The following is a 12,083-nucleotide window of genomic DNA, read 5'->3' as shown; positions in this document are numbered from 1 at the left end:
CTTCCTTAACTGGCTCCAACCATCTCTCCAGCCTGAACTCTCCCCACTTTCCAAGAGAGCCCTGTCAGGGTCACTGAGCCTGCTGCCCCTCGTCTCCAGAGTCCTTTCCGTTCGTTTTCACTGCTGAGTGAGTCACTGCCCGTGCCGTCCCCTGCCCGAACATCTGCCCTCCGCTAATCTCCCACTCAGACGCCACTTAGCCCTTGGCATCCAGCTCAGCCCTCCCTGAAGCCTTCTGTGACCATGGCCGCTCCTCACTTCCTCCTCCTCTGTTCTCGAGGAGACCACAGCAGTCTCTGTCTGCAGTCTAGCACTTTAGACTGTCCCTCAGCTGGACAGAGCAGAGAACAGAACGCGGAACTAGGAGGCTTAAGACCCAGGTTTGGGTGCCCTTGGCCTTGGCTTCCTCATGTGTGAAGCAGGGATAAAATCTCTGCTTCACTACCTCCCACATTGTGGGGAAGATGACATTAAATAACTAACGTGCAGGTGTCTTTGCTGCACCACTGTCAGATCGCATCACTACACCCATTTTTTCTTATGCCACGGTTCCTGTTTGAACTGTGTAAGTCTTATTTCCCTAGTGACGTCCAGAGGAGGGAGGGGTTATTTTTCTCCTCTTGCCCCTGTATGACCTGGCATGGGACACTCAAATACTCACTTTGTATGAGTGATTTTTAATAAAGCAGTTGCTGGCGCTTTAAATCTTACCCTGAGCAACATCGTCATATGTGTTTTGGTTGACCATCCGCTCCACGATTTTCGCTGCCTGGGTCACTTTGGTGATGTCGTCGCTCTGTGGAGATACAGGGGCCGCCGGTCCTCATAAGCCAGCATTCTGGAAGGTCTGGCCCAGAGCTACAGCCCCGACTTGCGATTGGCTCAGCAAAGCCTCTCTGACCCCGCCCACCCCAGATAGCTCTGTAAAGGTTCTCACCACCCTTTTCCGGGAATGCCCAGCTCACAAGTGGCACGAGGAGTCTGCACTGCCATAGTTGGCCCCTAGGTAGAGCTTGCCTCCTGCTCTTTCATCCTGAGTTTATTCTGGAGATGGCTCGTCTCTAAGCACAAGACAGGGCCCTGAGGAGAGCCCAGAAAGGGTACCGGAGGGGAGAGCAGACAGGGCCGGGAGGAGGCTTCTCTGATGGGGACAGAGGTTTCACCAGCCTGAGCAACAACAAGGACTGCCATTAAAGGTCCCAGAAATCTTGTGGTCCAACTTACTCAGTCAAAAGGTGAGGGGTATATAAAATAGATAGCCAATGGAAATTTGTTGTATGACTCAGGAAATTCGAACTGGGGCTCTGTAACAATCTAGAGGGGTAGGAAAGGGTGGGAAGTGGGAGGAAGGTTCAAGAGGTAGGGGGCATATATACACCTATGGCTAATTCATGTTGATGTGTGGCAGAAATCAAGCCAATATTGTAAAGCAATTATCCTTCAATTAAAAACAAAAAAAAAGTTGAGGGGAAGGTCCAGGGAGGGGAAAGAGACATGCCTTTACTATAGGGAGTATGAGACAGAGCTGACTCCTAACTCAAGGCCCTGCCCATGGCCAAAGACAAAGCAGGAGGTTTCATATCAGGGAAAAATGACTCAATTTGAACAAAAAACAAGTTCATTATCATGTGAAATTCCATAAATCCTCAATGGAACACAACTACAGCAGGTTGAGAGAGGAGCGAAGAGTTTAGGGCTGGCAAGACAGGTCCAACATGTCTAGGGCAGGTGGCAGGAATGAGCCAGTGGAGTGGACAGCCCTCCAAGGGGGCCCCAGAGGGCCACAGCTCTCTGGGATGAGCTTTCCCAGGACTGCCAGTGTTGCGCAGAGGTTAAGAGAATGGGTTCTGGGGCCACACAGGTCTGCATTCCCACCCCTCCCACAGATTAGGAGCCCAGTGGCAACCTTAGGTACGTGAAGGTCTCTGTGATTTAGAGTACTCCTGCTACAGTAGGGATGGATGATGCCTTCTGCATCATAGGGTCATTGTAGGGCCCTAACACATGTAGGACATGTAATAATCACCGTGGTGTTAGTCACCCAGTGCCCAGTGGTAACTGATGGTGATGTCAGAGGGAACATGCAGCCTGGTGCAGTGGGGACTGACAAAGTCACACATGGGGGCTGCCCTTTGAGACTCTTTGATCAGTTTTCAAACTGACTCCAGAAAACTCACCAAGGACACTCATTGGCGTCTTATAATCATAAGCCTCAGAGCTCACCTGGAACCAGCTACTCCCCCTACCCCCTGACCCAAAGCAAGAATCTGTCCCCCTCAGCAGCTTCCTGGAAAGTGTTTCTCTTCATGCCAGGCAGTATTTTGTGTGGTCAGACAACCTGTTAACTGAAACCTACTTCCCCGAGTCTTATCCGCATGGTCCTAACTCTGTCCTCCAGCCACAGAGAGGTGTGTGTGCTGGGGGACAGCTCCTCTGATGTGGGAGGACAGTGCCTCATCCCTCAAGTCAGTACTCCCTCAGGTGACCCCGCCCAGCTCCATCAGCCTTGGCGGCCTCTTAACAGTCAACACCTATCAACCAGAATCAAGCGAGGACTTATCTTGGGGGCTGTGCATACATCATCTTGGGTTCTCAAGACAAGCTTGCAAATCAGGTATCATTAGGCTGTTTCCTTGGGCTTCCCTGGTGGCTTAGTTGGTGAAGAATCTGCCTGCCAATGCAGGAGACACAGGTTTGACCCCTGGGTCAAGAAGATGCCCTGGAGAAGGAAATTGCAACCCACTCCAGTATTCTTGCCTGAAAAATCCCATGGACAGAGGAGCCTGGTGGGCTACAATCCATGGAGTTGCAAAGAGTCAGACACAACTTAGCGACTAAACCACCACCACAGATGAGAGAACAAGTTTTTAAAAACTTCAGCTCAGTGACAAAGTCAGGATATAAACTCAAACCTATGGACTCCAGGGCCCACGCTCTGAGTCCCATACAGGGAGCCATCCCTCCCCAGATGACCACCCTGGTCCTGGGGGACTCAGGGCTCCAGATGTGCTCTGATGAGAGAGTGTGGTTCGGGAAACTATGCTACTGGAGCAGACGTGGCTCTTTATTGACTGAACTTGTGGCCTCTGAGCCCTTTCCCCCATTCCTGTCCTAATTGTTCAGATCAGAAGAGCTTGAATTCATTTCTGTACATTCACCCAAATCATTAATGAGACAGAAACCTGAGATCTACCACTGCAGACCTTCCTCAGGGTATCATGAAGTTACTCTGCTTTCTCCTCTCCCATACTTTTGAGCTTTATACCAACCTAGTCAGATCCAGGTCTCTGAGAAAGGGGTATCACTTTGTTCACATGCTGAGCCTCAGCAAAGCGGAAGGCCACTCTTACCTCCACTCTGGTCTACAGACAGCCTGTCCTAGTACTTGGGATCCACGGTTAGAGATCAGTTCCCTTGGGGGAAGGCTGAATAGAATACTAAAGTATTATTTTTAATTTATTTATTTTTACCTGAAGGATAATTGCTTTATAATAATGTGTTGGTTTTTGCCATACATCAACGTGAATCAGCCATAGTTATATAAAAGTCCCCTCCTTGAAGCTCCCTCCCACTCTTAGAAGCATATACACTACCATATATAAAATAGATAGCCAGTGGGAATTTGCTGTATGTCTCAGGGAACTCAAACTTGTGCTCTGCGACAACCTAGAATACTAAAGTATTAACTGACTATGTTACACCCCCAGTATCCTGCTCCACTGTATTTCTTGGTCCAGAGGGCTGGAATCTGCCTACATCACAGCTTTTCGTGTTAGCCAAGCTGGAAGAACCTCGTGTGTATTCCTGCCTCCCTGAGGGTGTTAGAGACCAATTCTGGTAGTGTTGAGACCTAAGGACAATTTTCAGCCTTATTCAAAGGGATCTTTCTTATTTATACTTCATGAGTTCTGGTGACTGCAATTAAGGTTTCTTTAACCATGCTCCCAGTACAGAGCCCATAGTCAAACCCTGATGGATTTTCAAGTGAATCTTGATCCAGGCCAATAGCCGCCCTGAAGCCCCTAAACTCTAGGGAACGGTGCAGGGGAAGTTAAGGGTCTGGACAAGGCAAATGCAGGGCCAGGACTTATCTTTCACCTCAGGGTTCCAATATCAGCCCAGTCATGATCACCAAGTGCTTGCTCCGATTACATGAAACTCAACTGGACAGCTCCTATTAAGTCAGGGCCTGGAACCCTCAAACCTCCCCTAAAATGTGACTTTATCCTGGGCATGGAATTGAGTGGAAGTGGGCATACTTCAGAGAAAGGAAGAATGTGATCTGGTTTCGATTCCAGGGTGGAGCAGAACTGCTTCCCTGAGCGCTGTCGGGAGCTCTCCAGGGTGCTGAACACAACAGCTTGCTGTGGACCTTGTCCTTCCTGCCCCATTGTAGGTCAGATTCATCCTGATCTCCATACTGGGACCCTGGCTCCTGACCCAGATCTCTCTCTATTGAAGGGACACACATGGCCCCTCAGCATCTCCTTGTGGTGACCGTCCCTGCAGTGACTTTTCACTGTAACTTCCATGATGAACCCCAACCTATGCTGGCTGCACCCACAGTGAGCTCCCAACCATGATCTCTGCCATGACTCTTGCATAGTTCTTCATTGCAAATACAACCCAGGGTGGCCACTCATTGGCTTGGACTCTCTGGTACCTATGATTAGCTCTGACTTGCCTCCTGGACCTCAAGAATTGAGTGCAACTAAACCCAAGGACTGAAGCCCAAAAAGCAAATCTCCCTCCCAAACCTCATGAGCTTTTGCCCAAGGAGGTGGAGCCTTATCCTCACATGCCACTCTTCCCTGGGAAGCCTCCCCAGCTCTCCCAAGGCGCATATCAGGCTTTTAATAGCATCCATGTCTCCCGCTGTCCCCTAGCCCAACAATTCTGAATTCCTGCTAGCCTCCAGACCTATAAGAAATTGTGGGGGGAGGGGAGGGGGGGGAATGTGTGGAATGCCAGAGGCAGTTATAGCTCTCCTCATACTTTCCTACAAGAAAAGAGTTGTTCATAAGTATCACTAGCATGCCTCCTGTCCTTAAGTGTCTGTGAAGTCCTACCAGACAGCCAGGCTCCTTTCTACCCATGAGCCAAGAGCCCACTCAGTCATTCTCTATGACAGAGCCATGGGAGCCCTCACCAAACCTGGGACTCCAGAGATGTCATCTTCCTCATGGCCATCTTCCCCATCTTTTTAGCCACTGGGGTCTTTGTCTTCTCCTTCTCTTTAGTCTTTTCCTGCTTCTCGAGCTCTTCCATGTAGGCATCGTAGATTTCCCACTAGGCGAAGGCAAGATGAGAAGGATGATCTCGGGGCAAAATCTTCACCTGGCCAGCTCCTCTTCAGCCTTTAGGGCTTGAGGAGTAGATCCTAAACCCAGTCACATGCCTTCATAGCATCCTCTACTTGGCCCACTGCAGTTATGCATTCAATGACACTCACTGCTAATGGTCAGCTCTAGGACAGGAATAGTGGGACTCTCAGGGCACCCCTGAAAGCTGGGCTTTCCACCCTGCAACCCAGGGGCTCGGTTATCAGCTGGAGATCAGTATCGTTCCAGCCTACCACCTCCGCCAGGCAGAACAAATGGGCAGCGATCCGCTAGATAACCTTTTTCTTAGTGATTTATGAGACTCTGAACTAGGAAATTTTAAAAATGACCCCCTATTATAGAGATGGGATAAACATATTGGCTCAGGCCGGCTGTCTACAGCCCTGATCATACCTTCTCAGCATAAAGAGATAAACAAAAAGTAAGGGAATTCCTGCTAACTGGATCTGACAGCAAGAGAAGCCCATGGACCAGGGGCTGGGCAAATGCCCCAGGTAGCTCTGTGTGCTCCCCAGAGCTGAGTAGTCACTGCCACCTGCAGGCCAGAGAGGCACATCCTCCCTTTAATAACTCCCCCAGGGGCCAGTCCTGCACACTGCACTGTACTTCTGTTATCTCACTCAAAGCCCCCCGGCAGCCCTGTGAAGCTGCCTGTCTTCCTCATTTGATAAAGAAAGAAACTGAGGCATGCAGAGTGACATGGTTTGCCTAGGATCGTACAGTGTGAGCAGCAGAGTTGGGGCCTGAGCTCAGGTTATCTAGCACCATATCCTGCCCAAATCAGTGTGGTTACCCCATAGGACTTGAGGGGGGAGGAGGGTCTGCAGGAACACTTTTGGCTGCTGGAAGGGCAGGGTCAAAGTGCTAACCCTGCAGAGCCAGCTGTGAGGTGCCACGGGCTGCAGAGAGTCCTGGGGAATGTACCTTCTCCCCAGTCTTGGAGGAACTTCTAGAAACCATACCTGTGTCCCCTCGGACAGTCTTATCCTGGGCTGTTTCTGAGCCCTCTGAATAGAGACCTACTGTCTCATGTGCCTGGAGTTCAGACACTGGACAAGGAACCAGGAAGTGGGTGGATGGGGAGGGCAGACTTCCAGAGGAATCTATGACCACATCAGTCTCCCTTGTTATTGAGGGAGCAAAACAAGGATCTGGGATGGGGGTGGGGTGGGGAGTGATGGCTTTTAGACTGGCCCAGAGTCTCACCTGGTTGGCTGTGGCTGAAAAGTTTGTCCTAGGAGGAGGCTCCATCTGACATTCTCGGTCCTAGAGAACAATGACAACGGGTGACCCACAGGAAGCCCTTAACTCCTCTTCCTGCAGTGGCATAGCCACATGAGAAGCTCCTCTTTCCGCAGTGGTATAGCCACATGAGAAGCATTTGCTTGGAGCTGAGGGAGGCGTGGGACACAGCACTGGGAAAGTAAAGAGTGGCCTGGGCGAAGGACAAACTGATGCAGTGAAAGCCTAGATTTTTCATGCAAGCCTCCTTCAGAAGGAGCCTAAACTAGAAAGCAGGGCCACTGAAGCCCGACTGTGACAGTTTCAATCAAGAAGAACTCCAAGTGGGGGATGGACAGGTCTACAAGAAGTCAGGCTTTGGCCAGCCTCCGGATGCTTGACCAAAGGTCAACCTCTGGCAAGCCATTGGGCCAAACTTCCTCACCTCAAGAAGATTTCCCCCATATACTGGGGTCTCTGGCTTCACCAGGCGAGTGCACCGCACCCCCCCCCCCCACCATGTCTCACCCAGATTACTGTCAGCACAGGGGCTGTAGAGGGTGGTTAGGAGCTGCCAAAAACCCACCCTGCAAATATTTTCTCCCATCCAGTAGGCTGTCTTTTCATTTCATCAATGGTTTTCTTTACTATGCAAAAACTTTTAAGTTTCACCAGGTCCCATTTGCTTCTTTTTGCTTTTATTTCCTTTGTAAATATCTGCCCTCCTCCCAGACTGACTTGTGTAGAACACTGCCTTACATATGTGAGTCGCTCACCTGAAACCCGACAGGTGCTTTCAGCCCATACTCAGGTTGCTCCTTTACGAGCCAGGGAAATACCAACCAGTCTATCAAAGAGACCATCAGCTTCAGTCAAACTGGCTCCTAGTCTTGTCTCTCTGGCACACTCTGATCTCCTCTACCTTCCCCAAACTCTGACCTCAGCTTCGAGGCCCAATTCATGTTTCAGTCTGTTGATAGAGGAATCCAGCTTCCTTGTTATTCCCTCTGAACTCCTGCCTGGATGACTCACAGGGACATGCATGCATGCCCCCAGCTCTCCTTGGAGAGCAAAACGGTTCCGTCTGCCCTGTCACCTGTCAGGCTGAGGGCTGTAGGGGCTGGGGTCAGGCCTGCTTCTTCCCCACTATGGACAGTGTGGACCTTCGAGGCAAAGGCTGGGCGGGGGGTTGCTTTACCCGGAGAGGGTTATTGAAGGTCTGTGAGGCCCTCTCACTGAAGTTGAACTTGTTGGTGAGCTTTCGCTCCTTGGGCTGCTTAGGAGTCATCAATTCTTCTTCAGCCACTTTCTGAGATGCCTGGGTGGGGGGAGGAGAAAAGGACCATAGGACCAGGACTCAGCTGTGAGAAGAAGGTGGTGTGGGATGGGGAGTGGGGAGAAGTCGTGTCCTGGGGTAAGATGGGAGTGTAAGGGAAGGATGATGCCAGAGGTCTTGGCACCTGTGGCCTCTTCACTCCTCACCTTCAGTCCCCACTCCCGAGTGTCCTTGAAGCCTCCAGCCAAAGCTGGAGCCGTAAGGGGTGGGCACATGCATGCTCAGTCGTGTCTGACTCTTTGTGACCCCATGGACTAAAGCCCGCCAGGCTCCTCTGTCCATGGGATTTTCCAGGCAAGAATACTGGAGTGGGTTGCCATTTCCTCCAGGGAAGGGGTGGGATGGACAGCAATGTTATACTGAACCTCAACTATAGGCACATCTGTTTGACTCCCAGCTTCAGCTTCCTTGGGCTCTTCTTCTTCTTCCAGGATTTCTGTTTCTGAAATCACCAACTTGGCGGACTCCTGAGAACCTTGGTGGGATACTGCTGTTGAGCCCAAAGTCCCACACCCTCCCCTACCCCCTGGCAAGGCAAGGCCTTCTTGGTTTCTATCTTGCAGACCTTGCCTGCCCCAGGGCTCTCCCAGACCTCTCCAGGAGAGCCAGTTGTGAGATTTTATGAAAGGAGAGGTCCCTGCAGTGGTCTGGCTTAGACACCTCCTCCCTACAGTGACCAGAGAAAGGGGACCGGGCTCTGGGCTGCGGCCTCAGGTTGACCCAGGGGCTCACCGGCTGCTAACTCATCGCGGTAGTGCTGCCGCCGCCCTTCATCCGAGTCTTTGGGGATCAGGTTCCCGACCTGGGTGAAGTGAACTGCTAGTTGGTCCACAAAGCCAATGAGCTTGTATGTGCCTTCCTGGGAAGAAAGGGGCCACATCAGACCAGAGATCTCCAAAGGGCTGGCCTCAAAATACAGTCTGCCTTCACTCTAAAGGCCTGAGATGGTCCATCTGTTAACAGAACTATAACTTACTAAATCCTCAGTTGACCTGAAGTTTTCACTGCATTCCAGTTTCAAGAAGAGAAAACAAATGAAGTTGTGGCTATTTTTAAGTTCTCATTAAGACTTTCTTTTTGGCTTTTCTTTTTAAATTTTATTGAAGTATAGCTGTTGTATTGGGTTGGCCAAAACGTTTGTTTGGATTTTTTTCATAACACCTCACAGAAAAATCCCAACAAACTTTTGGCCAACCCAATACAATATTATATAAGTTACAGGTGTCCAGTATAATGATTCACAATTTTAAAGGTTATATTCCAAGTTTCGTTGTTGTTCAATAATAGTTATTATAAAATATTGGCTATATTCCTGTGTTGTACAGTATATCCTTGTAGCTTATTTTGTATTTAATACCTAATAGTTTGTACCTCTTGCACCTCTGCTCCTACACTACCCTCCCCGCCTTCCCTCTCCCCACTAGAAACTACTAGTTTGTTCTATCTCTGAGTTTGCTTCTTTTGTTAATTTGTTAGTTCACTGTGTTTTTTAGATTTCAGATATAAGTGATATCATATAGTATTTGTCTTTCTCTGACTTATTTCACTTAGCATAATGTGCTCCAAGTCCATCAATGTTGCTGCTAATGGCAAAATTTTATTTTTATGAGTAGTTTTCCATTGTGTGTGTATATATATATATATATATATATATATATATATATATATATACACCACATCTTTATCCATTCCTCTGTTGATGGGCACATAGATTACTTTCATATCTTGGTAATTATAAACAGTGCTGCTATGAGCATTGGGGCGCATGCATCTCTTTGAAGTAGTGTTTTTGTTTTTCTCAGATATATACCCAGAGTGGAACTGCTGGGTTGCATAGGAGTTCTATATTTAGTTTTTCTCAGAAACCTCTATGTTGCTTTCCACAGTGTCTGCATCAATTTACATTCCCATCAACGGTGTATGCATCCTCACCAACATTTGTTATTTGTGGTCTTTTGATGATAGACTTTCAGACAGGTGTGAGGTGATATCTCATTGTGGTTTAGATTTGCATTGCCCTGATGATGAATGATGGTGAGTATCCTCTCATATGCATGATGGCCATCTCCATGTCCTCTTTGGAAAATGTCTAATCAGGTCTTCTGCCCATCAGGTTGTTTGTTGTTTTTTTTATGTTGAGTTGTATGAACTGTTTGTATATTTTGGAAGTTAACCCCTTATCAGTCATATCATTTGCAAATATTTTCTCCCATTTGGTAGGTTGTCTTTTTGTTTTATCAATGATTATCTTTGCTGTGCAAACGGAACCATTTAATTAGGTAACTGTTTAATCAGGTCCCATTTGTTTCTTTTTGCTTTTATTTCCTTTGCTTTAAGAAACAGATTCAAAACATGTTGCCACAGTTTATGTCAAGGAGTGTTCTGCCTATGCTTTCCTCTAGGAGTTTTATAGTTTCCAGTCTTACATTTAGGTCTTTAATCCATTTTAAGTTTATTTTTGTATATGGTGTTCAAGAATGTTCTAATTTCTTTATTTTATATGCGCTGTCAAAGACATATTTTAAAATACATTCATCCAACTCTGAGTAGCTCTGAATTGACCTGTCACTGACTCATGTATGTGAGTGTGTCATGTCATTGTCACATGTATGTGTCAATGACACATACATTCATCCATGTCAAGAGATTCTATCTTCCCTGCCTTACCAGAACTCAGAGAGGTCACACATAGTCATCAAACACACCTGGCCTTTTCTCCACTCTATTTAGTGGATGCCAGGGCTAGATAGATCCTCAGAGACACCAAGTCCCCCATCCCTTAAGAGGATCACAAAAATCTAGAAAAGATTGGGGCTTGGCACTTGTCAAGTCTCATGGCAAATGACAAACATGGCTAGTATTAAAGCACAGGCAACCTTGTTCATTCCTTCGTCAACAAATAATTTTTGAATAGACACAATGTACCAAGTATTTTCTAGGTTCTAGAGATACAAAGCTTAGCAAAAGCAGATATGACCCCTGCTTTTATAAAGCTTATAGTCTGGTTCCTCCAGGCTACCTCCTTAGTGATCAGCATCCTAACCCTAAAGTTTGAGATCAGGGGTCCATTCCTTTTTTTTATATTATTTTATTTTATTTATTTTTGGCTGTGCTGGGTCTTCGTTCCTGCGTGGGGGCTTTCTCTAGTTGTGGCGAGCAGGGGCTATTCCCTAGTTGTGGTGCATGGCTTTCTCATTTGGTGCATGGATGTCTTCTCTTACTGTGGAGCACGGGCTGTAGGGTCATGGGCTTCAGTAGTTGTGGCTCGTGGGCTCTAGAGCATGGGCTCGGTACTTATGGCACATGAGGTTAGTTGCTCTGAGGTATGTGCGATCCTCCCGGAATTGAACTTGTGTCTCCTGCACTGGCAGGCAGATTCTTAACCACTGGACCACAGGGGAAGTCCCCAACCCTTTTCAAGTCATACAGAAAAGTATTACCTTTGTATGGCACACTGGGGTAAATTCACCACAGAGGAAACCAACCTGTGGGCTGGTACCAGGCCCAACTGTCCCTGGAGAACAGAAAGAATCACTATTTCTGCACACAGAATGGGACACTCTACCTTTAAAAGTCACCATAAAGCTCTTCCTCTCTCAGTAACACAGATGGATGGGGAGATGGGACAGTGCAGTGCTTAAGAGCACGGTCTATGGGTGTGGGCAGGACTGGATCCAAATCTTGATTCTGCTCCCTATTACCTGTGTGATCTTAGGCTTAGCCACTCTAAGCCTTAATTTCTTCATCTGCAAAATGAGAATGAGTAGTTGGCAGGATATTGAAATTAGTATTAAGTATTGAATTAAGTATTGAAATTGATATTAAGTATTGAAAATAATGAAAGCAACCGATCAGGCCCTCGAAACAGAGTGTCTGACACATAATAAGTGCTCAATAAAAATACTAGCTATTATTTTGACAATGGAGATGTCCATGGGAATAAATTATCCATAGAGTTGTCATTTGAGATGTCACCTTCATCCTGTCCCCAGCAGTGACTAGGACCTTCCTCTTCAATTTAGGGATGGAATTCAGATTCCATTGCTTCTGTGCGAGGAGGAGGGGCGTGCTTAGATCTGAACACTCTGCCTCCCCAGACCAGCACTCCAAGGGAAAGTAATAGCTTTGGAGACCTAAAGCCCTTAGATCTCAGGGAAGGACTCGGAGGCCAGCTCTGTGGGATG

The 12,083-nt window shown here is 47.8% G+C and overlaps 1 protein-coding gene across 1 annotated transcript in view; it reads right to left on the bottom strand.

The window, feature by feature from the left end:
* The window catches only part of DNAI1 (dynein axonemal intermediate chain 1), a 67,549-nt gene that overhangs the window by 28,785 nt on the left and 26,681 nt on the right, over positions 1-12,083 (bottom strand). The window contains exons 5-10 of the mRNA XM_065947539.1: positions 8,632-8,758; positions 8,265-8,374; positions 7,762-7,881; positions 6,549-6,608; positions 5,155-5,289; positions 712-796 (exon numbers count right to left, since the gene is read on the bottom strand). Coding sequence (XP_065803611.1) covers positions 712-796; positions 5,155-5,289; positions 6,549-6,608; positions 7,762-7,881; positions 8,265-8,374; positions 8,632-8,758 — 637 coding nt within the window. The remainder of the gene's footprint in view (positions 1-711; positions 797-5,154; positions 5,290-6,548; positions 6,609-7,761; positions 7,882-8,264; positions 8,375-8,631; positions 8,759-12,083) is intronic.

The sequence above is a fragment of the Muntiacus reevesi genome, chromosome 10, assembly GCF_963930625.1.
Source record: "Muntiacus reevesi chromosome 10, mMunRee1.1, whole genome shotgun sequence".
NCBI classification, from domain to species: Eukaryota; Metazoa; Chordata; class Mammalia; order Artiodactyla; family Cervidae; genus Muntiacus; species Muntiacus reevesi.
This window is presented reverse-complemented; position numbering and strand designations above follow the sequence as displayed.